The sequence below is a fragment of the Pelophylax lessonae genome (assembly GCF_965119305.1).
Source record: "Pelophylax lessonae genome assembly, chromosome: 12".
Classification (NCBI taxonomy): domain Eukaryota; kingdom Metazoa; phylum Chordata; class Amphibia; order Anura; family Ranidae; genus Pelophylax; species Pelophylax lessonae.
The window spans coordinates 153,969,888-153,996,999 of record NC_138779.1 but is presented as its reverse complement, the minus strand read 5'-3'; the positions used below and the strand labels follow the sequence as shown (position 1 = coordinate 153,996,999).

Below are 27,112 nucleotides of genomic sequence, written 5' to 3'. Positions count from 1 at the left end.
GGCGACCTCTTCCTCCTCCTCCTCCTCTGCCTTGTGCTTCCACTGTGGCCCCGCTGTCAGGTGGGAATGCCAGCAGCATGGCGTCTACCAGCGTGCGCTTGTACTCGCGCATCTTGCGATCGCGCTCCAGTGAGTGAATTAAGGACGGTACGTTGTCCTTGTAACGGGGATCCAGCAGCGTGGCCACCCAGTAATCAGCACAAGTTAGAATGTGGGCAACTCGGCGGTCGTTGGAGACACTGCAGCATGTAAATCGCTCATGTGTGCCAGGCTGCCCAGAGGCAACGAAAGGCTGTCCTCTGTGGGAGGTGTATCGTCCGTGTCCTCTGTATCCCCCCAGCCACGCACCAGTGATGGCCATGAGCTGGCCTGGGTGCCACCCTGCTGTGAACATGCTTCCATCTCCTTCTCCAGCTCCTCCTCCTCATCCTCCAGAACTGTGCCCCTGCTGGACAATTGTGTCCCTGGCGTTTGTGTGTCCAGGAACGCACCCTCTGAGCCCCTTGCGAATGACTGCCCTGAAAGCTTTGGAAATGTTACCTCTTCATCCTCCTCCTCCTCATCCTGTGCCACATCCTCTTCCATCATCGCCCGAATTGTTTTTTCAAGGAGGCATAGAAGTGGGATAGTTAAGCTGACAACGGCGTCATCAGCACTGGCCATGTTGGTGGAGTACTCAAAACAGCGCAACAAGGCACACAGGTCTCGCATGGAGGCCCAGTTATTGGTGGTGAAGTGGTGCTGTTCCGCAGAGCGACTCACGCGTGCGCGCTGCAGCTGAAACTCCACTATGGCCTGCTGCTGCTCGCACAGTCTTTGCAGCATGTGCAAGGTGGAGTTCCACCTTGTGGGCACGTCACATATGAGGCGGTGAGCGGGAAGGCCGAAGTTACGCTGCAGCGCTGACAGGCGAGCAGCAGCAGGGTGAGAACGCCGAAAGTGCGCACAGACGGCCCGCACTTTCTGCAGCAGCTCTGACATATCGGGGTAGTTTTTAAGGAACCTCTGCACCACCAAATTCAGCACATGCGCCAGGCAAGGGATGTGCGTCAAACCGGCTAGGCCCAGAGCTGCTATGAGATTTCGCCCGTTATCGCACACCACCAGGCCGGGCTTGAGGCTCGCTGGCAGCAACCACTCATTTGTCTGCTGTTCCATGCTCCTCCACAACTCCTGCGCGGTGTGTGGTTTGTCCCCCAAACAGGCAAGTTTTAAAACTGCCTGCTGTCATTTACCCCTGGCCGTGCTGAAGTTGGTGGTGAAGGTGTTACGCTGTCCGGATGAGGAGGCGGTAGAGGATGAGGAAGCGGAGTAGGAGGAGTTAGGAACAGGAGGCAAACTGAAGCGCCCTGCAATCCTCGGTGGTGGAAGGACATGCGCCAAATTGCTATCCGCCTCAGGCCTATCCGCCACTGCATTTACCCAGTGTGCCGTTAGGGAGATATAACGCCCCTGACCGTGCTTACTGGTCCACGTATCGGTAGTTAGGTGGACCTTGCCAGAGATGGCGTTGCACAGTGCACACCTGATTTTTTCCCCCAATTGGTTGTGCAGGGAAGGGATGGCTTGCCTGGTAAAGTAGTGGCGGCTGGGCACGACGTACTGTGGGACAGCCACCGACATAAGGTTTTTAAAACTGTGCGTCTCCACCAGACGGAATGACAGCATTTCAAAGGCCAACAATTTTGAAATGCTGGCATTCAGGGCCAGGGATCGCGGGTGGGTAGGGGGGTACTTCCTCTTCCTCTCAAGTGTTTGGGAGATGGAAAGCTGAACGCTTCCACGGGACATTGTGGAGATGGTTGGTGACCCAGGTGGTGGTCTTGCTGACAGATCCTCTGTTTGCGTGGTGGCAGGTGCCGGTATCACTACAGATGTGGCTGGAGCGGCCGAGACTGCAGCAGAAGAGGAAGCAGGATGAGCCAGAGACGTTTCTTGGTTTTGAAGGTGTCTACTCCACTGCAGCTCGTGCTTTGCACTTAGATGCCTGATCATGCAGGTTGTGCTCAGGTTGAGAAGGTTTATGCCTCGCTTCAGGCTCTGATTGCACAGGGTGCAAACCACTCGTGTCCTGTCATCAGCACATTTTCTAAAGAACGTTCACGCTAGAGAACTCCTTTGAGCTGACTTTGGTGCGCTCGTTTCCTTGCTGCGTTGGGCAGTAGCGGGCGTAGTGTCTGTCGCCTACTCACACTTTTGGAAGGTGTTTCACTTGTGCGTGTAGCTGGCACAGATCGACCACCTTGCAACAGGAGCTCTACCAGCAGCACCACGACCCAGGCCACGGCCCCTATTTGACGGTCTCCTCATATTTCTGTAATTTATGATCTTGCCCTAGAAAGGTGTTTATTGAATAGCGGAACAAAACAACAACAGTATCGCACGGGTGTATCTGACAGTCAAATATGCAAACTATGCCGCAATTTAATGTTTTTTAACCCAAAAGGGTGTATATTAAATAGCGGAATAGGAAAAAGGATAAAAAAACGGTGTATCTCACACGTACAAACACCAACTAGGCCCCAATTAAAATTTTTTGTACCCTAAAGGCAGGATGAGGAAGAGGAGTAGGAGGAGTTGGGAACAGGAGGCAAACTGAAGCGCCCTGCAATCCTCGGCGGTAGAAGGAGATGCGCCAAACAAATTTAAAAAGGTGTATCTCACATGTACCGATACAGGACTATCCCGCAATTTTTTACACTCAAACAGGGTGTATATTGAATAGCGGAATAGGACAAATTTTACAAAACGGTGCATCTCACACGTACAAACACAATCTAGGCCCCGATTACAATTTTTTGTACCCTAAAAGGCAGGATGAGGATTAGGAGGAGTTCGGAACAGGCAGGAGGCAGACTGAAGCACCCTCAAATCCTCGGCAGTATGAAACGTGCCCCAAAAATTGGAAAGGGTTATCTCACACGTACCGACACAGACTATCCCGCAATTTAATTGTTTATACTCAAAGATTTTGATTAAATAGCGGAATAGAAAATATGATCAAAAAAAGTGTATGTATCTCACACGTACAAAACCACACTAGGCCCCAATTACTATTGTTTGTACCCCTAAAAGGCTGAATGAGGAGTATGGAACAGGCAGCACCCTCAAATCTTCAGAAGTATGAGATGAACCCCAAATATCATTCAGCTCTGCTGCAGGCCACAATTTAATTTTTTTTAACCCAAGGCTGTATATTGAATAGTGGAATAGAAAAAAAAAAAAGTGTATGATTTCTGAAACCACTCAATATTAGCACATGTGAACTGAACACAGCAGTGTATGATCAGTCACTCAGCACAGCACAGCTGAAGGAAAAATGCTGCACACAGTGCCTGATAGAAAAATACTTTTCTCCCTCCTCCTCAGTGGGCAAAAAAAGATTGTGTTCACTGCACCCCAAAAAGATTGTGTTCACTGCACCCCAAAAAGATTGTGTTTACTGTAGCCCAAAAAGATTGTGTTCACTGCAGCCCACACACAGCAAAATGGATGTGGACCACTGACACCTGCCTATCTCCTATCCCACCCCACACAGCAATATCTATTGTAGTTTGTAGAACGCACTGACCCTAAAAATCAGCAGACTCTCTCCCTAAAGTGCCTACAACTCGCCCTGCCTAACACACTCCGACCTGTCCCTCAATTCTATCCGGACACAAATGTTTTTTTTTCCTGTCTGTCCCTAATCAGCAGCCAGCACGTTGAGGTGTGCTCTCTCCCTGAACTAAACAGCAGAATGACGCCGCAGCGGCGCTGCCTCGAACTTATAAAGACTTGGTCACATGCTTCAGACGGCCAATCACAGCTACTGATACATTTGTAGGCATGGCTGGGATGGCTTAGGCACACCAGTTAAACTCTTGTTGATTGGCTTTTGAAAGCCGCCATGAAAAGCGCGCCAAAGCATGCAAAACCAGGAAATAAAATGACCGAACATGGATTTTTACCCGAATATACAGTAAAGTTTTCGGGTCCGTGTTCGGGTAACAAAAATCCAATTATTCGGTACGAACACGAATAATACAGTCCATATTCGCTCAACCCTACTCTTGATCTATTCCGGGACTAATGATGGAATTGTCTGAGTACTTTCACTGATGGAGTGAGGCTGCTGTATAATGTTTAATGTACTGACTAGGGATGATCGAACGGTTCGGGTCGACCATCGGTTCGACCCGAACATTGGATGTTCGATATTCGGCCGAATACCGAATTTTTTGCGGCAAAAGTTCGGTATTCGGCCACCAGAACCGCCCAAAATGCACTGGGACAGGAACTGTGCTTTAAAAGCCCGTGATTGGCCCAGAAACATCTGCAAAAGCCAATGAGGGGGCAGGAGTCTCCTAGGAACGCGATTGGAGTGACTACGGGGACCAGAGGCCAATCAGGAGTGAATACGCCCCACACTATACAAGATGGCCCCGCCTAACCCCTAGCACAGTTATCCAGAGCCTGTTGAAGAGAGTTGAAGCAGTTCTGTCTGACTCCTGCTTGCTACACTACATTTCCTATATATCGAGTGGTTCTAAAGCTCCATATAGCAGAATTGTATTTAGCTTACAGCCAGTGTAGTTAGATACAGCGATTGTGCTGGTTCTTAGAGTTACAAAAAAAAAAAAAAAAAAAAAAAAAAAAAAACTTAAGGGACAGTGTCAGTCTTCTGCTGTATGGAGCTTTCTATTTAGTGGAAAGGGATATCTAGTGTAGTTAGGGAACTTTGTACTACATTAGTTAGATTTGAAAATTTAGTTTCTGTAGGGAAAGTGTGAGGGTTCTGTTTAGTGAGCACGTGGCACAGTGCTGCTCTATCACAGCAGGTATACGTGCTTGCTAGGCAGCAAAATACAGTGACAACTTAACGCCTGTTGTTCAAAGCGTTAGGTGCACTGTACAAAAAGCCTTTGCAACTGTGCGTGACACGCAACTGCTGTGCTGTATCCAGCGACAACTGTGGGTCGCATAGCAGTGTGCGTTTTTCACCGCACACAGTTGCCAACGCATCAGTGACAACCTAACGCCTGTTGTTCAAAGCGTTAGGTCCACTGTGCAAAAGGCTTTGCTACTGTGCGTGACACATATGCTGTGCTGTATCCAGTGACAACTGTGGGTCGCATAGCAGTGTGCGTTTTTCACCGCACACAGTTGCCAACGCATCAGTGACAACTTAACGCCTGTTGTTCAAAGCGTTAGGTGCACTGTACAAAAGCCTTTGCAACTGTGCATGACACGCAACTGCTGTGCTGTATCCAGCGACAACTGTGGGTCGCATAGCAGTGTGCGTTTTTCACCGCACACAGTTGCCAACGCATCAGTGAGAAATATGCCTGGTAGACCAAGAAAAGGCATACGTGGCCCTGCTGCGGAAAGGGGCACAGCTTCTAGGGTGTCTAGAGGCAGGGGTGGACGTGGTGGTCAGTCCTCAGCCAGGCCACCATTTGGATTGTTCTCCGGCAGTGGCCAAGCTATACGTCCACAGTATGTACAGGAGGTGGTGGACTATATGAACAAACCCTCATCATCGGCATCATCTGCAACTACAGTGACCCAGGCAGAGAAAAGTGGTCAGTCTTCTGCAGTTGTCAGAACAAATACAGATGAGTCCATGTCCACCTCATGTCTTCCCTTAGACCCAATTTCAGACATGGCAGAGGAGTCAGCTGAGCTGTTTGACCACAGTGTCGGCCATCTACTCCAGCCTGATGCTCAGTCTTTGATGGAGTCAGATGTTGGGTCTGAGGTTGAGGAGGAGGCAGAGCAAGCAAGAGGGGAGAGCAGACGGCCTACTCCATCTAAGGCCGCACCTGTTGTCTCCTGGGCCACTATACACACCTCATCTTGCTGGGCCTTTTTTGAGACATCCCATGCAGATAAAACAGTTGCGATCTGCAAGATTTGTAAGAAGGGTATAAAACGTGGCAAAAATGTCAACCACCTGGGTACAAGCTGCCTAAACAGGCATTTGACAACCCACCACTCGGCCCGTTGGCAGGAGCATTTAAAGAACCCACAAAAGGGCCAAAGATCGGTCAGTCGGCCTCCTAGTTCTCCTCGCGCTCCTCCTCATGCTCCATCTGCTCCACCTGCTCCACCTGCACATCAGTCTGTTCCTGGCCCTGCTATAGTCACTCGTCACCTGTTGGCAGCCTCCACTGGCAGGGATGATGATATAGCAGGCAGTGTCGCATCTACCTCCAGCACACCACCAGCTGTAACATCTAGACGCCAAATTTCGATTCCACACATGCTGGAACGAAAAAAAATGTATACTCCCCGCCACCCACATGCCCAGCGTCTAAACAGTAGTTTGGCTAAACTACTGGCTCTGCAACTATTACCATTTAACCTGGTAGAGTCTGCTCCCTTCCGTGACTTCGCAAAATGTGCAGTTCCACAGTGGCAGGTGCCAAGTCGGCATTACTTTTCCCGTAAGGCCCTGCCATCCCTATACCAACATGTGGAAGGCAATGTAGTGTCGTCCCTGGCCAAGTCAGTCAGCCGTAAGATACACTTGACGGCTGACACTTGGTCAAGCAAACATGGGCAGGGACGGTACATTTCTGTCACTGCTCACTGGGTGACACTGCTTGCCAGTGGAAGGGATTGTAGCCAGGGCTCGGTGCTGCAGCCAGTGTTGCCCCCACGTCTGCAAACAGCTGGTGGTGTCGCTGATCCGGGTAGATCGATCACTTCTACCCCCTCCTGCTCCTCCTCCTCTACCTCTTCCATGCCCTCCTCTGCAGAATGGTCCTTTGAATATGATGAGGTACCACGTAAACGTTCAAAGGGCTATTCTATGTCTCAGGCCAAAAGGTGTCACGCAGTGCTGCAGCTTGTGTGTCTAGGGGACAGGCAGCACACTGCCCCTCAGATTCTTGGGGCTCTGCAGGCACAGGCCCAGAGGTGGTTGACACCACGCCAGCTGCAGCCAGGGATGGTGGTTACTGATAATGGGTCAAACCTCCTGGCCGCCCTTCGTCAGGGAAAGTTAACCCATGTGCCATGCCTGGCGTATGTCCTGAATCTCGTGGTACAGCGGTTTTTGAACTCGTACCCGGGAATGCAGGATGTGCTAAGGATGGCAAGAAGGGTGTGCAGTCACTTCAGGCGGTCGTACAGTGCCACTGCACGTTTGGCCGAAGTGCAGCGCGAGTTTCACCTGCCGGTACACCGCCTCATCTGTGACATGCCCACCCGCTGGAACTCCACCTTGGCTATGCTGCAGCGCCTGTACACGCAGCAGAGGGCCCTCAATGAATACCTATGCGAGTACGGCACCAGCACTGGCTCTGCGCGCCTGGGCTTCTTTTCACCACGGCAGTGGCTTTTGATTAAGGATGCATGCGCTGTCCTCTCGCCATTTGAGGAGGCCACAAGGATGGTCAGCCGGGACAGCGCATGCATCAGTGACACCCTACCGGTACTGTTTTTGTTGGAGCACACTCTGCGTGGCATTATGGACAGGGCACTGGAGGCAGAGCAGCAGGAGGAAGAGGAGGACTTCCTTGCCTCTCAAGGCCCCCTTTATCCTGAGAATCCTGACCCCATTATGCCTAGCTCCCAGAGGCCCGAGCAGGATCCAGGGGTGGAAGAGGAGGAGGAGGAGGACGATTCTGCGGGAACTTTTGCAGGGTTTGAGGAGGAGGAGGAGGAAGACATGCGGCAATCTGCAAGGCCTAGTTTGACTCCCTCGGGACACTTTGGAGTAGTACGTGGCTGGGAGGAGGAGGAGCCCGTTGAAGATAATGTCGTTATGAGTGACCCCGAGGAGTCAGCTTCTCAGGCCTTCGCTAATTTGCGACGCATGGGAAACATCATGCTCCAGAGCCTGCGAAAGGACCCCAGAATCAAGGCCATTAAAGAGACTAACCACTATTGGTTGGCCACCCTACTTGACCCCCGGTACAAGTGTAAAGTCTCGGAGCTTTTCCCATCCACCCAGAGAGTCCACAGGATCAAATCCCTTGAGGACAGTCTCAAGAGGAATCTGGTGAACATGTTCCCCGACTCCCGTAGGGTGCAGGGGCGGGGACAACCTACCATGGATTCTACTGGTGGTCACGAGAGGAGCGTTGGAGAAGGCGTGCGGTTGACGGATGCCTTTCGGTCTTTTTTTAGTCCTCACCGCCCAGGCCTCTCAGCTGCCACATGGCATCGACACCGTCTGCATCACATGGTGGACGATTACGTGAGGGCACAAAGTGACACAGAGGGCTTTTCACGTGACGAATCCGATCCACTGGCATACTGGGTCTTAAGATTAGACCACTGGCCAGAACTGGCCCAGTATGCCATGGAGTTGTTGGCCTGCCCTGCTTCCAGTGTCCTATCGGAACGGGCATTCAGCGCAGCAGGAGGATTCGTCACAGACCATCGAACTAGACTCTCCACCGACTCAGTCGACCGTTTGACATTCATTAAGATGAATCAGTCGTGGATATCAAGCTTTGATGCACCTGATGCAGACCTTGTAGACTAGGCTATCGTTGTGATGTGGCAGTTGAGCCTCAGTTTAAGCCTGGACCATGGTGCCACCCTCAAACCCTCCTCTCATTCTCTTTACGTTCACAGAACCTCATTTTGGTTATGACAAAAACGACAATGTTTGCGCACCTGTTCCACAGGTGCACACCTTTACAATTTTTGGGCCTCCTTCAACGCCAGCTCTTTGGGGTTAAGGTGGGGAGGCTATGCTAAAACAAAAACTACAATGTTTGCGCACCTGTTCCACAGGTGCACACCTTTACAATTTTTGGGCCTCCTTCAAAGCCAGCTCTTTGGGGTTATGGTGGGGAGGCTCCGCCAACACCAAAACTACCATGTTTGCGCACCTGTTCCACAGGTGCACACCTTCATAATTTTTACGCCTTCTTCAACACCAGCTCTTTGGGCTTACAGTGGTATGGCTCCGCCAACACCCAAACAACAATTTTTGCGCACCTGTCACACAGATGCATATCATTGTAATTTTTTTCCTTACAAAGGCAATTATTGCTTTCATTACCAGCACTTTCATAGGGATATGGTGTCAAGGCATCGTCCGCACCACCAAATGCCCAATTTTTAAGCATCCTTTACTTCTATTCAAAGTCAAGAGACAACAGTATTCATCCAAAACATCTCTAATCTTGTTCACTCTGCACTACATTGTGGCCCCTACCCCTAACCCTCAATGTATCCGTGCATATATGTCTGTTTCTTGTGAGATTTCAAGTTAAAGTGCACCAAACACCATTTTACATGAAATAAAGTGCAATTACATACATCTTTGGACTTCTTGAAACATTTGGTAATAAAAGCCCCATTGTGGAAATACACCCGTTAATTATATGCACATTTAAAGAGACAGCACCTTTTTCCAAAAAAACCTCTAATCTTGTTCCCAGTGCACTGCATTATGTCCCCATCATACACATTGGCTGAGCCGTTGATTAGGAGCAAAAGAAAGGTGCGGTTAAGCAAAAAAGTTATTTTTGAAGGTTTGGTATGCTGTAATTCTGGTTCTGGACATGCTACAGAGCTGAAACTTCACAGGTACACCTTTTAGAACCCCCAGACACTAAATCCAAAGAAATCTCTTTTTTTTTTTTTTTTTTAATTTTTTCAATAATTGGCTATCAAAAACGACAATTTTTAAGAACTTTTTTTTGTGTGATTAATAGTCCCTGGGGCATGACCCAGAACCCTAGGCACTTTTTAGGGGCATTTATTGGGTTTTAGGGCTTAAAAATGGTGTTTATTGATTACAGAAGTTCGGGTCCCATTGATTTCAATGGGGTTCTGAAATCCGAACCGAACTTTCGTGAAGTTCGGGTGTTCTGGTCGAACCGAACTTTTCAAAAGTTCGATCATCCCTAGTACTGACACAAATGCTTTGTTTATGCTTATGTTGTAGTTTTACAAAGTTGTTCAGAAAAAAAGAATGCATACAGATCAGATGTCTCCCGTTTGACTAGTGTTATACAACAGTTCAATAACACGAAGCAGAACAGTAAAAAGACAACCACGTGGCAGTCTGGAATAAACTGAGACGCCATTACTACAGCATGAGCCTAAGATCAGGAACAAAGTACAAGGCTGATGGCACACTACCGCCGACACAGCAAGGCAGGGAAAATAATTCCGGTGCCCAGCAAGACGATGCACAATCGCATGTAACCAGATCTTCACAGGCTAGCAAGAGGTCCTCAGCGGTTAGAGCTCGTGCCAAGGCAGAAGCTGCCCGTGTCCAGCTACAGTATGCAGAAAAAGAAGCCAAGATGATGCAGGAGTTAGCAGCAAAGAAAGCGGTCAGCACAAGAAGAAGTGGAATTAGAATCAAAATTGCTCATCCTGCAATTACAGACTGCAGTTGCTCAAGAAGAGGCTGCTGCCTACATGGGAACAAGTCGGTCAGGAAGTGAAAAATCATATAAACATTCAGAGGTTCCCGGAAAACCTCTATTCTCTGCAGATCGCACAATTGAGTACATTCAGAACCTTACTGATTCGCATACAAAAAGGAACAGTCTCAAACCTGAAGCAAAGGAATTCAGGCCTAGATCAACATATTCCCTGAGCAGGCCCAATCAACCACATGAGGAAACCAAGAACGAAGCACCAGAAACCCCCAAGAAGAAAACAACAAGTGTTGCCATCACCTCAACCTATAGATTACACGTGCGAACAATATGCACTGATGTCACCAAATATCTCATCTGCAAATAAATGGTTAGTTCAGGCTTTCTCCAATTCGATGACTGTCCTGAAAACTATTGAGCATGGAAATCTTACTTTCTGAATGCCACTGAAGGTCTGAACTTATCACCAGCAGAAATGCTTAATTTAATGATAAAATGGCTTGGTACAGAGTCAGTAGAGCATGCTAAGAGGATGAGAAGAGCAAACCTGTTCAATCCTGCAGAAGGACTGAACATGACCTGGAAAAGACTAGAAGAAACTTATGGATCCTCAGAGGCAATAGAAGGAACACTGTTGAAAAAAAAACTTAAAATATCTTTCCCAAGGTGGGCTACAGAGACTACGTGTACTACAAAAACTAAGTGATCTTCTACTAGCGATAGAATATGCCAAAGAGGATGGCTACTTGCCAGGACTTTCATATCTAGATACAGCTAGAGGCACTAATCCCATAGAGAAACTACCCTCAAATCTTCAAGACAAGTGGATGTCTGTGGGAGGTAAATTCAAAGAAGAAGGATTATGGAGTTGCCTTTCCCCCTTTCTCTGCGTTTTCTAAGTTTGTCCGACAGCAAGCGTAAATCCGAAGTGATCCCGGTTTCACCTTCACCACCAGCAGCAATCCATCATACAGACCTGAGAGACCTCACGGTAGGACCTCTGTATCCACACACAACAGCTGTACCTTCAGAAGTAAGTCACAGACTACCAAAGCACCCACAAGGTACACACCATAGAAAACCCTGATAGACATTGCCCATTACACAAAAAAAACACATCCACCGAGTGAGAAGGTTTCTGGTTGTCCCGTCTACGCCTAAATCGAGTATATGGGATTTGGCCTCATTCACCTTGTATAGTGAAACCGCTCCGAATGCAGTAAGGATATCCTTAATTCGTGGGACACCCTTGCCACGTCCCATTTGTAATGTGGAAAGGTGTGGAAAGGGAGGTGTCGACAAGTACTCGGACTGAAGGATGAGAATAGAGTGCTAGTATAGCTGCGTGCATTCTGCCGTGTATGTCAAATTTGTGGAGCACCTCCTGGAGATACCCCCAGTGCACTCTATCGAACGCCTTCTCTGCATCCAACGATAGGAGCAGAGAAGGCGTTCTATTGGCGTTTGCGTTATGTATGACGTCAATGAGACGTCTGGTCGCGTCTGCGGACTGTCTTCCTAGGGTGAATCTGGATTGGTCCTTGTGAATGAGCTGTGGTAAAATCGGCATTAGTCTGTTAGCTACTATCTTGGCATAGATTTTTATGTCCGAATTAAATAAGGAAATGGGTCGAAAATGTTGCGGAGAGTTTGGTTCCTTGCCTGGTTTGTGGAGGGTTACGATGGTAGCTTCAAGCATTTCCGTTGGGAATGAGGAGGAGGCGGCATCATTAAACAATGTGCAGAGGTGGGGTGCTAGGATGTCCTTTAGTGCTTTATAATAGTCGTTGATCAAGCCATTTGGGCCAGGGGATTTCCCAGTCGGTAGGGATGCTATGGCTTCGTAAACCTCCTCTATCGTGAAAGGGGTATTAAGTTGTGCAGACTGTGCGGGGGTAAGGGCAGGGAGGGAGATGCTGTCTAGGAATTCTATGATGTGGTCAGGGTCGGGCGATGTAGTCTGGGAGTCTCAGGTTATACAGAGATTCATAGTAGCTGCTAAAAGCGTTGGCTATGTCTCTAGGGTCATATAGCTGCCCTTGTGTGGGGGTGAATGATGTACTTAAGTTTAATACATTGACCCTTAATTCTGGTGGCCTGCCTTGTTGTTGGTGGTGTAATACGTGGCCTTAATCTTCTGGAGATTGCGTTAGTAGGTGTCAAGGAGATGTGACCCAAGTTCCCGCCTAAGTGATAAAAGCTTGGTTTTGAGATCTATGGAGGGGTTAGTTTGGTTCTGGACTTCCAGGGAGGTGATGTCTCGGGTGAGCTTGTCTACAATTTGGGAGCTCTGTTTGTCCTACGCTGCAGTTGAATAAGTACCCCTCTACTGAATGCCTTATGGGCATTCCAGAGAGTTGCGGACTCAGATACCGACCCCTTGTTATCTTGAAAAAAAATCAGAAATTGAGTTTTTTTTTTTAGCAAATCTACATTTTCCGGGATTTTAAGAATTGCAGCATTCACTCTCCAAGGTTTTTGGGAGGATGATTTAGAAGTTAGCGAGAGTAGAACGCTCACTGGGGCGTGGTCGGACCACGTAATTGGGGCTATCTCTGAGTCCACTGCTCTCTGGAGAATTGACATATCAGATAAAACAACATCAATACGCGAATAGGTATTATGCACTACAGAGTGGTGGGAGAATTGCCGGTCAGAGGGATGGTGGCATCTACAAATGTCGTAGAGGTCGTTTCCGTGAAACCTTGCAGGGATTGCTGGCATCTGGTGGTGGTAGTTGAAGTGTCCACTGTTCTATCCGGGGGTAGGTTAAAATCACCACATAGCACTAGGGGACCCTTTTGAACTGAGCGAAATTTTTTCATAATTTGGTTCAGGAAGCAAATTTGATGAACGTTGGGGGCGTAAATAGAGACCAAAGTCATTGTAAAGCCATCTAGTGAGCAGACAATGATCATGTATCTGCCGTTTGTGTGTGTTACTGATGTCACTAGATCAAAGTCCAGATCTTTGTGGATGGCCATGAGGACACCTTTTCTCTTCTTAGAACAGGAGGCTGTGAATACCGTGGGGTAGTCTCTATGGGAGCATGTGTATCCAAAAAGTGAGTCTCTTGGGCACAGACTATGTCTGCTTTGTGCTTGATGGCAGTACGCCACAGCGAAGCTCGCTTGGCCTGAGGATTGAGGCCATTGGCGTTTAGAGACAAGATTTTAACTGTCATGAGTGTCAGTGTTTGCGATAAGTCGTTACTCACGGAACCGTAGGTGGACTGTTTGAAGCCAGATGAATGAGTGACAAGCTGTTGACCGTCTAGGTATGCGCTGGTGTGGCTGTAGAATGTGCTGGTGGATCTGGAGGGCCTGGGGACAGGGCAATAGGTCCTGGAGGGAGACATAGTGTTGCTTGAAAGATCAATGACTGTTACACCTGCAGAAGGGGGAAAAAGAGAACAACAGAACAATACAAGACGTCAAGGGAACATAAAAGAGCGGGTGGAAACCATGGGCTGGAGTTGCCGTTTCCAATTGGGGGTGAGAACAGTTCAGTAGCCAAACGGGCTAAATGCCACAGGACGACAAGCTGGAATCAGAACAGGACCCCATGGTGAAGGGGTTAAAAAAGAATGTATGAGCCCAGACTTTCAGACGTCTCTTGCGGTGCATTGAGGCAGGGAGAGCCATTGAGGGGGAACTCTTCTTGGGGATTTTTTCGCTCCCGGGGGGGGGGGGGGGGGAACCGGATCGGGGATGATGCCCCAAGAGTGCAACAGGGATATGCCCCTATCAAGCATTGTGACTGTATGATTCTTCATTCCTCTCCACTAATATCGTGGAAGGGTGTTTCCACTTGTACAGCAGATTGTGTTGCGCAGTGCTTTAGTGATAGTGGAAAGTTGCCTGCGCATATCCAGGGTGTGCTTAGAGAGGTCTGCGAAAATTTGCACTGCAGAATAGGGGTCAGGGAGAGTGCCCAGGGATCTAGCTTTGGTAAAAATGGATTCCTTAGTTTGGTAAAAGTGCACACGCAGCAATGTGTCGCGTGGGACATGTTGAGGGAGAAATGGGGGTTTTGGAACCCTGTGAATACGGTCAACCGTCAGCTCCAGGGGGGACGCTCCAGGTAATAAAGCTAAGAAGAGATCCGTGGCGAATTTGTGTAGCTGAGCAGGAGGCACATTTTCAGGAATGCCAAGGATTTTGAGGTTATTTCTTCAGGAGTGATCCTCTAGATCTGAGATTTTCGCTTTGATCCAGTGTCGCTCATCCATATTTTCTTCATGTGCCCCTACCAAATCATTCACAGTGGTTACAATCTCTGAAATGGAGGATTCTACGGTGTGCACCCTGTCCCCCAGGGAATGAACTTCTGCTGAAAAGTTATTAGCAAGTGTCACAATGTCCGCTTGGAGAGAGGTATGGAGGGCATACATCATGTCCTTAAGAGCTGTATCCATGATAGGCTGGCCTACAGTGGGGATGGCTGCAAATGGAGATGTCCCCAGGGAGATGGGCACTAGAGAGTTACTAGAGCTCCCAGGCATTGGGGCCTTGTCAGAGCCGTCTAGTCTCATCTTTGATTTAGCTGGGCTCGTGCAGGAAGGGCTGGAGGGAGCAGATGCGGTAGGTACCTGACAGCTGGGTATCAGCAGGGTATCCGCAGAGGCAGAATCCTCCGTCAGGTCAGTGTAGTGCACCCGCTGCTTCCCCGAGGCGGCAAGGCCCGGACCGCCAGCGGCATCTTGTCGACCACCTCGGGCCGGCTGCGGGAAGAAGGAGGCGAGTTTCTTCGGTCCCTTCTCCTCCTTTCGCTTGCAGGACATCGCTGCAAGATGCCTCGGTCAGCTGGGGTGAAATTCAGGCTCGGATCCTGTCTGTGTCTTTGTGGATGGCGCTGGATGGAGTCTGTCGGCGGTGCGGGAGATCAGGCGTCCATCACTGTCCTGCGCTGGCCACGCCCCTAGCTTTCAATGAACATATTCAGAATCAAACAGGCCAGGGACAGTCTTCACATCTTTTTCAAGACAAATTCCTGACAAACATTACTGTCCCATTTGTGTAATCCAAATAAAGTGTATGAAATGAGTCCAGAGTCATAGGGTTCTCCTTCACATTTACCATCCACACAAACCTAACCAAATCAGAATAGTTTTTGATTCCAGCACAGAGTATAAAGGAGTCTCTTTAAATTACTTACTGTTTAGTGGCCCGGACCTCAACAATACTTTGCTAGGTGTCCTCATGCGCTTCAGAAAAGAGCCCATTGCTTTCACAGCATATGTGTGACAAATGTTTTATTGTTTTCTTGCCAGAGAAGACCACAGAGACTTTCTACGTTGTCTCTGGTACAAAGACAATGATATAGACAAAGAAATTGTCGAGTACAGAATGAAAGTGCACGTATTTGGCAATAGCCCCTCTCCTGCTGGCGCTATATACTGCATGCAAAAAGCTGCCCAGAAAGATGCAGAGTGCTATGGACAAGAAGCCAAACACTTTGTATTGAGACATTTCTATGTAGATGATGGACTAGCTTCTGCTAGCACACCTGAAGATGCAATTTCTATCATCAGTAAAGCAAAGCAAATGCAGGCAGAATCCAACCTGCGTCTTCATAAAATCACTTCTCAACATCTAAAAAGTAATGCAAGCCTTCCCTGTAGCAGACAGAACTAAGGACCTTAAAGATCTTTGCTTAGATACAGACACCCTTCCCACGCAGAAAAGTCTAGGCCCAAGTTGGGATTTAGAAAGATAGTTTTGTTTTCAGAGTTTCCTCAGAAAACACCTAGAGGCATTCTATCTAGTGATGGACGAACACCGGCCAGGGCGGTTCTCAAATGTTCATGAACCGCAAGTTAGCGGCGTGCCCCATTGACTTCAAATGGGAGGCGAACTTTAAAAACCTTTAGGTCATATTTGCAGCCACAAAATACTTCCTAGCTGTGCACAAATAGTCTCACCACATGGACAATGTCATAACAGAAGTATTGCAGTTGGAAAAGTTGCCCTAAATTATTTTTTTTTTTTTTAACAGCAAATAAATTTGTTTATTTTTTTCATAAAATCAGCCAGAACTGACAGCAGTCGGTAAATAAAATGTCAAATACATATAGGGTGCATTCACACATCTGTAAAATGGGTCCACATCCATTCCACAATTTGGCGGAACGTTTACAGACCCATTGATTTTAAATTCCAGTCTGAAAAATTAGGCATTCACAGGATAAAGAAGTGGCGGCCAGTATAGGCCCCAAAAATTAGCCCACATGGGTTTACCTGACAAGTACGTAGTGTTCTGTGGCTGGAGGTACATTAGGCATTCACAGGATAAAGTAGTAAGTGTCGGCCAGTATAGGCCCCAAGAATTAGCCAATATGGGTTTACCCGACAGCAAAGAACATTGTATTCTGTGGCTGAAGGTTCATTAAGGTTTGACAGAAAAATAGTTGTCAGCCATGAAAGGCCCCAAAAATTAGGCATTCAATGGACATGAAATGCCTTTTATGCCGCTGTATTTAGCGAAGACAAGGACCAGGAATTGTTGTGGGTGGATGGCGGTCTGGCGGATATTTGTGGCCAGTCATGAGGAATTTCAATGAAACATGGTCTACTGGTCACGTGTTGAATTCCTTAGAGATCCATGCCTCATTCATTTAAATATAAATGTGAGGAAGTCTACACTGTCATGAGCTAGGCGAGTGCGCTTATCAGTCATGATTCCCCCTGCTGCGCTAAACCCAGTAGTCCAGCGGTTCATCATTCCTCAGAGCGTCCACATCTGCCGTTAACCCTGTTGGTCTAGGCATTCCCTGATGCTGGATCTGGAGTACAGCTGTCGATGGTTCGGCTGAAAGAAGGATGTCATATCTGAAGTGACAAAGACATCTTCAAATCCGCCCTCTTCTTGCAGGCGCTTTTGGATTGCTACCCGTAACTGTCTCTCTGTGACTGGAAATTCCTCTGCCAGCGCTCGCAAAAGCAGAATGCTGCATTTCTTGCAGCACCTGGAAGTGCTGCATTCTGACCGCCCTCTGTGATGGTGGTAACATTTCTGCCATTTTTTGTTTGTACCGGGGGTCCAAGTATGTTGCCACCCAGTATTGGTCCTTGCCCTTTATGCTTTTTATATGGGGGTCCCCCTTAAAAAAAAAAAAACACTGGAGCATGAAGGTCCCCATTCACACTAAACTGGAAGCGGTGTAGTGGCCTGGCTCTAGCTTATCCAGGATAATGTCGTCCTCCTTCTCCTCCCCCCATCCACGGATAACACCAGAAAGGTTTAAAGCATGCTCTTCTTGCTCCTCCTTATCCGCCCCAGAACCATCCTCCTCTGACTCTTCAGACTCCTGTTGTTGACTTGTCTCAGATGGAGTAGCACCCACTGGGAATTCAGCCAACATTGCGACTTCCTCATCTTCCTGCTCCTCGACAGCTTGATCAATGACACGACGCAATGCACGCTCCAGAAAGAAGGCGTAAGGTACGATGTCACTAATGGCGCCCTGACTGTGACTGACCAGTTTGGTGAACTCATCGAATGGCCACAAAAGTCTGCATGCGTCCCGCATGAGCAGCCACTGGCGAGGTGAAAAAAAACCCAAGCTCCCCAGAACAGAGTTCGTACAGGTAGTCGGTAACTGCACATTTCTGCTGGAGCAGCCCATCAAGCATATGCAACGTAGAGTTCCATTGCGTCGGGCAGTCACAAATAAGACGCCTGACGGGCAGGTTGTGTCGCCGCTGAATGTCAGCAAGGCGAGCCATGGCTGTGTAAGATCTTCTGAAATGGCCCGAGATTTTCCCTGCCTGCCGCAAGACGTCCTGGACCCCAGGGTATTTGGCAACGAATCGCTGCACGACCAAGTTCAGGGCATGTGCCATGCATGGAACGTGTGTTATTTTGCCCTGTTTCAGCACGCTCAGCAGATTGGCACCATTGTCGCACACCACTTTACCAGCTGTCAAATTGAGCGGTGTCAGCCACTGATCTGCCTGTGAACGCAAAGCTGAAAGGATTGCAGGACCAGTGTGGCTCTTGGCTTCCAGGCACAACAGACACAGCACAGCAACATCTGACCTGGCATGTGGAATAGGTTCTGGGAATCTAGGGTGGAGCAGCGGAAGAGACGGTAGCAGTGGAAAAGGAGGAGTCAGCCGAGGAGGAGAGGGAGGATGGATGAGAAGGAGAAGAAGGAGGCAGGTCTGCATGCAATCCATGGCGATAAAAGAAAATCTACACGGGTGCCACGGGTTACATGCTTGACGGCCGTCAGAAGGTAAACCCAGTGGGCAGTAAGTGATATACCTTCCCTGCCAGTGTTTTCTAGACCATGTGTCTGGTCAGATGCATCTTGGCACCAACACTGTGTGCAAGAGATATATTCACTTGCCGCTGAACATGGCCATGCAGCTCTGGAATGCCCTTCTGTGAGAAATATTTCCTCCCTGGGACCTTCCATTGTGGTGTTCCAATGGCCACAAATTTACGAAAGGCCTCCGAGTCCACCAGTTGATATGGCAGTAGTTGACGGGTTATTAGTTCCAACAAGCCAGCAGTCAAAACGTTGGGCAAGAGGGGGTAATCCGGTGTCATTTTTTTCCGCTCCAACATTTGGGCCACAGAAGCCTGCCTTTTTCCAGAAAAATGTGACAACGGCATCATGGAAGGTGGAGTGGAGGACAATTGTCAGGAGAGAGGAGAAAGAGGAGAGGCTGGATGGTGGGAGCCTGGAGTGTGGCTTTGTGGGTTCTGATGGTGTTGCTCCCACTGGGCTTGGTGATGGGAGTTCAGGTGCCTTCTTAAGGTGGTCGTCCCTAGGTGAGTGTTGGGCTTACCGCGACTTATGCATTGACTGCACTGGCTGCAGATGGCAACACTGCTGTCATCAACCCACACTGCGGAGCCAGGTGCCGGCATCCTGGGAGCGCCAGATGTGACTGCACATGGTTGTACAGTGTCGCTAAATCTTTCCGGAGAGAAACTAATGGCGATCAGGTCAGGTTTCCATGAACAGGTCAATCTAGTAGAACTTGCTCAGGCAAAGTCTTATTTTTTCTGTTCAAAACAAGCTTTTCCAGAAGGAAATTTACTGCATCAAAAAACAAAAAGACATTCCCAAAACAAAGCCATCTTAGGAGGCTTAGCCCCATTTTTAGACAAGAATGGGTTTTTGAGGGTAGGTGGACGTTTCTCTCTTGCTGAACTTTCAGAGGAAGAGAATCAGCCTGTCATACCTTATGATCACCACATTGCGATACTGCTTGCTAGGTACTATCATTAACAAGTAGTTCACCAAGGGCGACACATCACAGAAGGTGCAATTAGATCCGCAGGTTTCTGGATTCTTGGTGGCAAACGCTTGGTATCAGCTGTTATACACAAATGTGTCATCTGTCGCAAGCTGCGAGGAAGATTACAAAGTCAAAAGATGGCAGAGCTACAGGAGGACAAAAGTAATTGCTCAACCACCTTTCACCAATGTGGGCTGAGATGTATTTGGTCCCGTCGCACTAGAGGAGGCAGCGCCGACCGTAAACGATTTTCATTTGTTTGTCCACCCGAGCTGTATACATAGAGCTACTTGAAGCCATGTCACTTTCCTGAATAGATCTGGCACTGGGTAATAAGACACAACCATTGGTGCAGTCAATTACATACCTTACCAGGGGAGTGTCAGATCATTCCCCACTGCCATTTGAACTGGCTGTAGGCTTAGGGGGGAAGAAGACCAGGATGGAAGATACACCCTTATTGGCTATCGCAAATGGGGACTACGACCGAATTACGGACCAGCTGAGAGTGTTCCTGGAAACCCATAGAGATTTACCAATGGATGGTAATTGTTGGGATGCACTCAAGGCATACCTAAGGGGAGCTTTGAGATCTACAATAGCATATACTAAGAAAACCAATGGGCAGGAAGAGGAAAAACTAGCTGAAAAATGTGTGCAAGTGGAGACAGAATATACAGTATATAGGATCCATAAAGGAGTAAAAGAAAGGTGGGAGAAATGTTTACAGCTGTATAAAATACAAATGGAAGTTAACGCTAAAATAAATAAAACATTTCCGAAATCAGCTGAGTTACGAATAAGGGAATCAATCAAGTAAATTATTCGCACATACGGTTAAACAACAATCAACACTGGCAGTAGCTAAAGTTAGAAATAGAACTGGGAAGCTGGTGTATGTGATAGGCAAGATAATTAAATGCTTCCATGAATATTACGTTTCTATGTATAGGACAAGGCTAACTTGCACAGATAGGGAGATGGAGCAACATATGAAGGAAATAGAATATCCTAAGTTGATGGAAGAACAAGTTAGTATGATGGATAAGGAGATTACAGAAGAGGAAGTGTGGCAAGCTGTGAGTTTTTTTTAGCATCAGGGAAATCAGCTGGCCCTGATGGAATTACACTGGAGGTAAATTGTTGATACAGGATATCCAACTAGAATGTATACAGCAGCTTTCATGCAGGAATCTTTGCCAGAATCTATGGATGAGGCTCTGGTGATGCCTATTCCAAAACCAGATAAAGATCTAAGTGAATGTGCCTCGTATAGACCAATCTCACTGTTTTACAGGGATTGTTAAAATATGTTATTAAGCCTTCCCACTAAAATCTTCGCCAGTATTTTATAATTATTCATAGCGATCAAACTGGCCTTAGGTCAGGAAAATGAACACCAATTATTAAAGGAAAACCACAACCGATGGTACAAATGAAGGAATACATACCAGAGTCGATTTCCCTGGCATCTTTGGATACAGCCAGAGCATTTGACTATAGAATGGCTGTATTTACAGAAATCACTGGAACAGTTTGGTTTCAGGGAAAGATTTAGAAAATGGATAACCATAATCTATAGTCAATCTCGTTCAACTCTTTTGATGAATGGATTAACGTAATCTACAATAAGTTTAGAGAGGGGGACAAGACAGGGATGTCCTCTATCCCCCCAATCTATTTACTATAGCAATAGAGACACTTGCTTTGAGGTTTAGGAAAGCAGAGGAATATAAAGGTATAGTAATGGGAAATAGGAAGGAAGGAGGTCAATGGTCTCTATGAGGATGATTAATACTGTATATGGGAGACACGAAAAACGGAAGCAATGAAACTAGTAAATACATTTGGGAAGTATTCAGGATTAAATCAGATCAGTTAGCACTGCACCACATTGGATTGGAGTCACGAAGGAACTTTCACAATCACTTTGTTATTGTTACACTAATAGAAACACACAAATTTTAATAAGTTCACGTGTTTGATATTATTCAGCACGGCTATTACTATTTATAGCATTTGTCATCGTTTCACGTAGTGAGTTTTATAGCTGCAGCTGATATATGAATAATTTAGCATACAATTTATGTTGTGCCATCGACACACACTTCACACATTTTATTCTATAAAAGCTGCAAGACCCTGACCCTCTGTCTTGACAGTGCTGACTTGGCCATCTGTGTCCCATTGGGGAGATTTCTCTTCACTTCCTGTCCCATAGCCAAAATATGAAGGGAGAGGAAATTTTATACAAAAGGAGAGAATCCCAAGTTGTCTCCAGAACTAGTGTCCCCTTTGGAAGATTCTCCCCTCTATTACTGGTTCTCAGCACAATCCCGAATGTGGGATTTTCTCTCACTTTCAGTGATGAAAGTAAACAGGACCAATAGAAAGGGTTAAATCGCCCTAATGGGTGCGCAAGAGCAACAACATTTTGACAGAAACATTCTAATCCCTCACCATTCTAGCCAAAAATATATGCCTTTAGTTATACCTTAGTGCAGTAGTTCTCACTCCGGTCCTCAGGACCCACTAACAGGCCAGATTTTAGGTATCAACCTTGGGGGAGATGCAGACTAGAATATTGCAATCACTGAGCAGCAAAATATCACCTGTGCATTATTTCAGTTATCTTGCAAACCTGGCCTGTTAGTGGGTCCCGAGGTCCAGAGTTGAGAACCACTGCCTTAGTGGAAGCCAGGAGGGTGGAACTGAAGTGGTTAGATAAAAAGGGCATTAGTCAAACCTACTGTACAAATGCAGCAAATGATAATGAACAGAACCCTTGTGCCACCTCAAAAGCCATATGGCAAGGCCTCTAGAAGATTCATTGTAAAAATTGAAGTCTTAATCCCTGAGGCCCCGTTCACACCTGAGTGTTTTTCAGCTCATAAAAAATAATCTCTTAAGTCTTAAAACGCCAAACAAGCAAGATCCTATTTATTCCAATAGGCCTTGTTCACATATGAGCGTTTTGTCGCTTGAAGAAAAACGCCTAAAGCTCAAAAGAAGTACATGAGCTTTTTTTCTTGGCAGATTACAAGAGTTTTTTGTTATATGTCAATACCTGAAAAAAACGCGTGAAAACAATACGCTCAGGTGTGAATGGAGCCTTAGGGATCAGGAGCTATTGTGACACAAAGAAGTGAGCCTGAATGCAAGAAATCTCTACAATACTCACCACGTGTCTTGAATGGCTGTGACCAGTTGGTGTAAGCAAGTTTTGTTGCACTCTTATACAATATATAGCGTACTCTGCAATAAACCAGATCAAAATGGTAGCTCAGTCACCATCATTTTAGAAACAGAGTTAAACAGTTTAGTAAAATAAAAAGGGAAAAACAAAGTGGTCAGGTTTGAGTAAGTTTTGTGATTAGAGAGAGACACTCTCTAGCATACTAATTGGAAGAGCAATCTATAATAAGCGGAGAGTGAGGGTTAAAGTATCAAGACAAACCAAATCAATTGGCATGCTAGGTTATCATTACGTTTCAACAGTACATCTAGAGACAAAAATCAATTTAAACAGTATTCATTTACAAAACTGAAAAAAAAAAAAAAAAAAAAAAATAGTGAAAGGAACATTGGGGCCTAGAAGCAGAAAAAAAAAAAAAAAAAAAACAAACAACACAAGCCCAACACACACCTTCATTGTAAAAGGTTAGCCTTATTAATGCTATCCTGTTAAAGTTTCTTGGCTTTAAATGCTGATGCAACTTTTACATGTTTACTGCTTGCTATGTGTCCAGTTTTTCTTTCTTGGGTTTGCCCTGGACAGTGTCAGATTTAAGGCTTTACTTACATCACCCCCCAACCTAAAGCTTGAAATTCACTAAACCGACGATGTAATATTCTATCACTATCAAATCCAGAAAAATGTCTGCCGGAGGTTCAAACAGCTTTATATAATTTTGGAAGGGTTTCCTACTATAAAAAGTTAATAGTACAAAAGTCTTTTCGCATTAACCAATGAACATTCCTTCCAAAGCGCTTGAAAATTTACATCTCATAAGTAGAATTAGGATCGACCTTCTTTGTTAGTCAGGTAGTCAAGCTGTACTCCCAGGTATGACAAATTATTTGAAGCCAACGTTCTCAAACTCTTAACCCAAATTCAAGAATTCAAGAAGACTCCAAATACAAAAACCAAATTATTATGAATTGGTAGAATGGCAGCATTTAAAATGCTAACCTTACCATAAATATTTTACTATTTTCGAGCCCTTTACCTATCCCAATCCATTCTAAATTCTTTAAACAAATATTCTCCAAACAACAATCCAATCTGGCAAGGGAGAAAAAACAGGAGTTGCACTAGGAATCTTAACCACTACCAAAAATAAAGTAGGCATGAATCTACTGGATCGCCATCAACATGATATGGCTACACTCCTAGATCAGATGAAATATTGGCTCACCCATAATGCTGACAAAATTATGGGTGTCTACTGAAAAAGAAGCAACCAAAGGTTATGACTAGTGTTGAGCGAACACGGACTGTATTATTCATGTTCGTACCAAATAATTGGATTTTTGTTACCCGAACACGGACCCGAAAACTTTACTGTATGTTCGGGTAAAAATCCGTGTTCAGTCGTTTTATTTCCGGGTTTGTATGTATTGGCGCGCTTTTAATGGCGGGCTTTCAACAGCCAATCAAAAAGCGTTTAACTGGTGTGCCTTAAGCCATCCCAGCCATGCCTACAAATGTATTAGTAGCTGCGATTGGCCATCTGAAGCATGTGACCAAGTCTTTATAAGTTCGAGACCGAGCGCCGCTGCGTCATTATGCTGTAGTACAGGGACAGAGCACACATCATACGTGCTGGCTGCTGATTAGGGACAGACAGGCAAAAAATCATATTGTGTCCGAAAAGAATTGAGGGACAGGTCGGAGTGCTGCAGGCAGGGCGAGATATAGGCATTTTAGGGCGAGGCTGGAGATATTTAGGGTCAGTGTTCTACAATCGATTTTGCTGTGTGGGGGGGGGGGTTTGCAGTGCCGGCAGTGATCGATCTTATCAATCCTTTTAGGGAGAGGCTGGAGATATTTAGGGTCAGTATTCTACAATCGATTTTGCAGTGTGGGGGGGGGTTTGCAGTGCCGGCAGTGACCGATCTTATTGATCCTTTTAGGGAGAGTCTGGAGATAGGCAGGTGTCAGTGGTCCACATTGATTTTGCTGTGTGTGGGATGGTGTGAACACAATCTTTTTTGCCCACTGAGGAGGAGGGAGAAAAAAAGTATTTTTTATCAGTCAGTTGTGTGCAGCGTTTTTCCTTCAGTGCTGCTGTGCTGACTGTGATAATACACTGCTGTGTTCACACATGTGCTATTATTGAGTGATTTCAAAAGTTATACACTTTTTTCTATTCCACTATTCAATATACACCCTTGGGTTAAAAAAATTAAATTGTGGCATAGTCTGTACTAATCTAGTTAAAAATTACAAACTTTAAAAAGGGGAATTTTTTTTCCCTCCATAGCCTGCAGCAGAGCTGACTGATATAAGACACTGCTGTTCACATGTGCTATTGATAAATCACCAATTTTATATCATATTTTCTATTCCGCTATTCAATCTACACCTTTGGGTAAAAACAATTAAATTGCAAGATAGTCTGTATCGGTACGTGTGAGATGCACCTTTCCAATTTTTGGGGCACATCTCATACTGCCAAGGATTTGAGGGTGCTGCCTGTTCCAAACTCCTCCTACTCCTCATCCTGCCTTTAGGGGTACAAAAAAAAATAGTAATCGGGGCCTAGTCTGGGTTTGTACGTGTGAGATACACCACCGTTTTGTAAAATTTTTCCTATTCCACTATTCAATATACACCCTGTTGAGTATGAAAAATTAAATTACGGCATAGTCTGTATCGGTACATGTGAGATGCACCTTTTTAAAATTTGTTTGGCGCATCTCCTTCCGCCAAGGATTGCAGGGTGCTTCAGTTTGCCTCCTGTTCCCAACTCCTCCTACTCCTCTTCCTCATCCTGCCTTTCCTCATCCTGCCTTTAAAAAAAAAAAAAAGGTACAAAAAATTGTAATCGGGGCCTAGTCTGTATGTACGTGTGAGATACACCGTATTATAAAATTTTTCCTATTCCACTATTCAATATACACCCTTTTGGAGTGTAAAAAATTAAATTACGGCATAGTCTGTATCGGTACGTGTGAGATACACCTTTTAAATTTGTTTGGCGCATCTCCTTCCACCGCCAAGGATTGCAGGGCGCTTCAGTTTGCCTCCTGTTCTGAACTCCTACTCCTCTTCCTCCCTTTAGGGTACAAAAATTTTAATCGGGGCCTAGTCTGTGTTTGTACATGTGAGATACACCGTTTATCCTTTTTCCTATTCCGCTATTCAATATACACCCTTTTGGGGTAAAAAACATTAAATTGCTGCATATTTTGCATATTTGACTGAGATACACCCGTGTGATACTGTTGTTTTGTTCCGCTGTTCAATAAACACCTTTCTAGGGCAAGATCATAAATTACAGAAATATGAGGAGACCGTCAAATAGGGGCCATGGCCTGGGTCGTGGTGCTGCTGGTAGAGCTCCTGTTGCAAGGAGAGGACGTGGTCGATCTGTGCCAGCTACACGCACAAGTGAAACACCTTCAAGTGTGAGTAGGCGACAGAACCTGCAGCAGTATTTGGTAGGGCATCATACGCCTCTAGAAGTGATGAGGCCAGAACAAGTAGAGGCGCTAGTAGATTGGGTGGGAGACAATGTGAAGGAACTGGAGGCACTGTCAGCAGCAGACCAGTCTACTGCAGAAAGGTCAGAGTTGGCACCTGCAGCCAATGTCCAACCGTCTTTCACCTCACCCCCTTGCAAATCAGGCAAGCAGTCTGAGCCCCAGCAGTCTCTTCTTCTTTTTGGGGACTCTGTCAGCAGGGTTTCCCAGGGCCATCCACCTAGCCCTGCCCCAAAAGTGGAAGAGATTGAGTGCAGCGATGCCCAACCACTTATTTCTCAAGCGGAGTACATGGAAGGTCCATCGCAGCAAGTCTCCGATGATGACGAAACGCAGGTGCCAACTGCTGCGGCATTCAGAATTGTGGAGACCGACAAGGAGGGCAGGGGTGAAGACTGGGTGGAAGATGATGTGGATGACGATGAGGTCCTCGACCCCACATGGAATGAAGGTCATGCAGGTGACCTGAGTAGTTTGGAGGAAGAGGCGGTGGTCGCACAGAGCCACCAGCACAGCAGAAGAGGGAGCAGGGTGCAGAAGCGGAGTGGCCGTGCCCTAGACACTACGCCTGCTACTGCCCAACGCAGCAAGGGAACGAGCGCAGCAAAGCCAGCTCAAAGGAGTTCTCTAGTGTGGAAGTTCTTCAGAAAATGTGCTGATGACAGGACACGAGTGGTTTGCACCCTGTGCAATCAGAGCCTGAAGCGTATAACGCTCCTGCGTTTCTTATATGGTGTGGATTTTCAGCTGCAGAAATAGTTCCACATCAGTAGTCATGTAAGAGATATGCTGAGATACCATTCCCAACCT

The 27,112-nt window shown here is 46.6% G+C and overlaps 1 protein-coding gene across 1 annotated transcript in view; it reads right to left on the bottom strand.

The window, feature by feature from the left end:
• Positions 1-27,112, bottom strand: part of LOC309567799 (uroplakin-2-like) — a gene marked incomplete at both ends in the record, with an annotated part of 80,912 nt that overhangs the window by 12,565 nt on the left and 41,235 nt on the right. Inside the window, one exon of the mRNA XM_082273249.1 lies at positions 22,776-22,849. Within this exon, the coding sequence (XP_082129375.1) occupies positions 22,776-22,849 (74 nt within the window). The remainder of the gene's footprint in view (positions 1-22,775; positions 22,850-27,112) is intronic.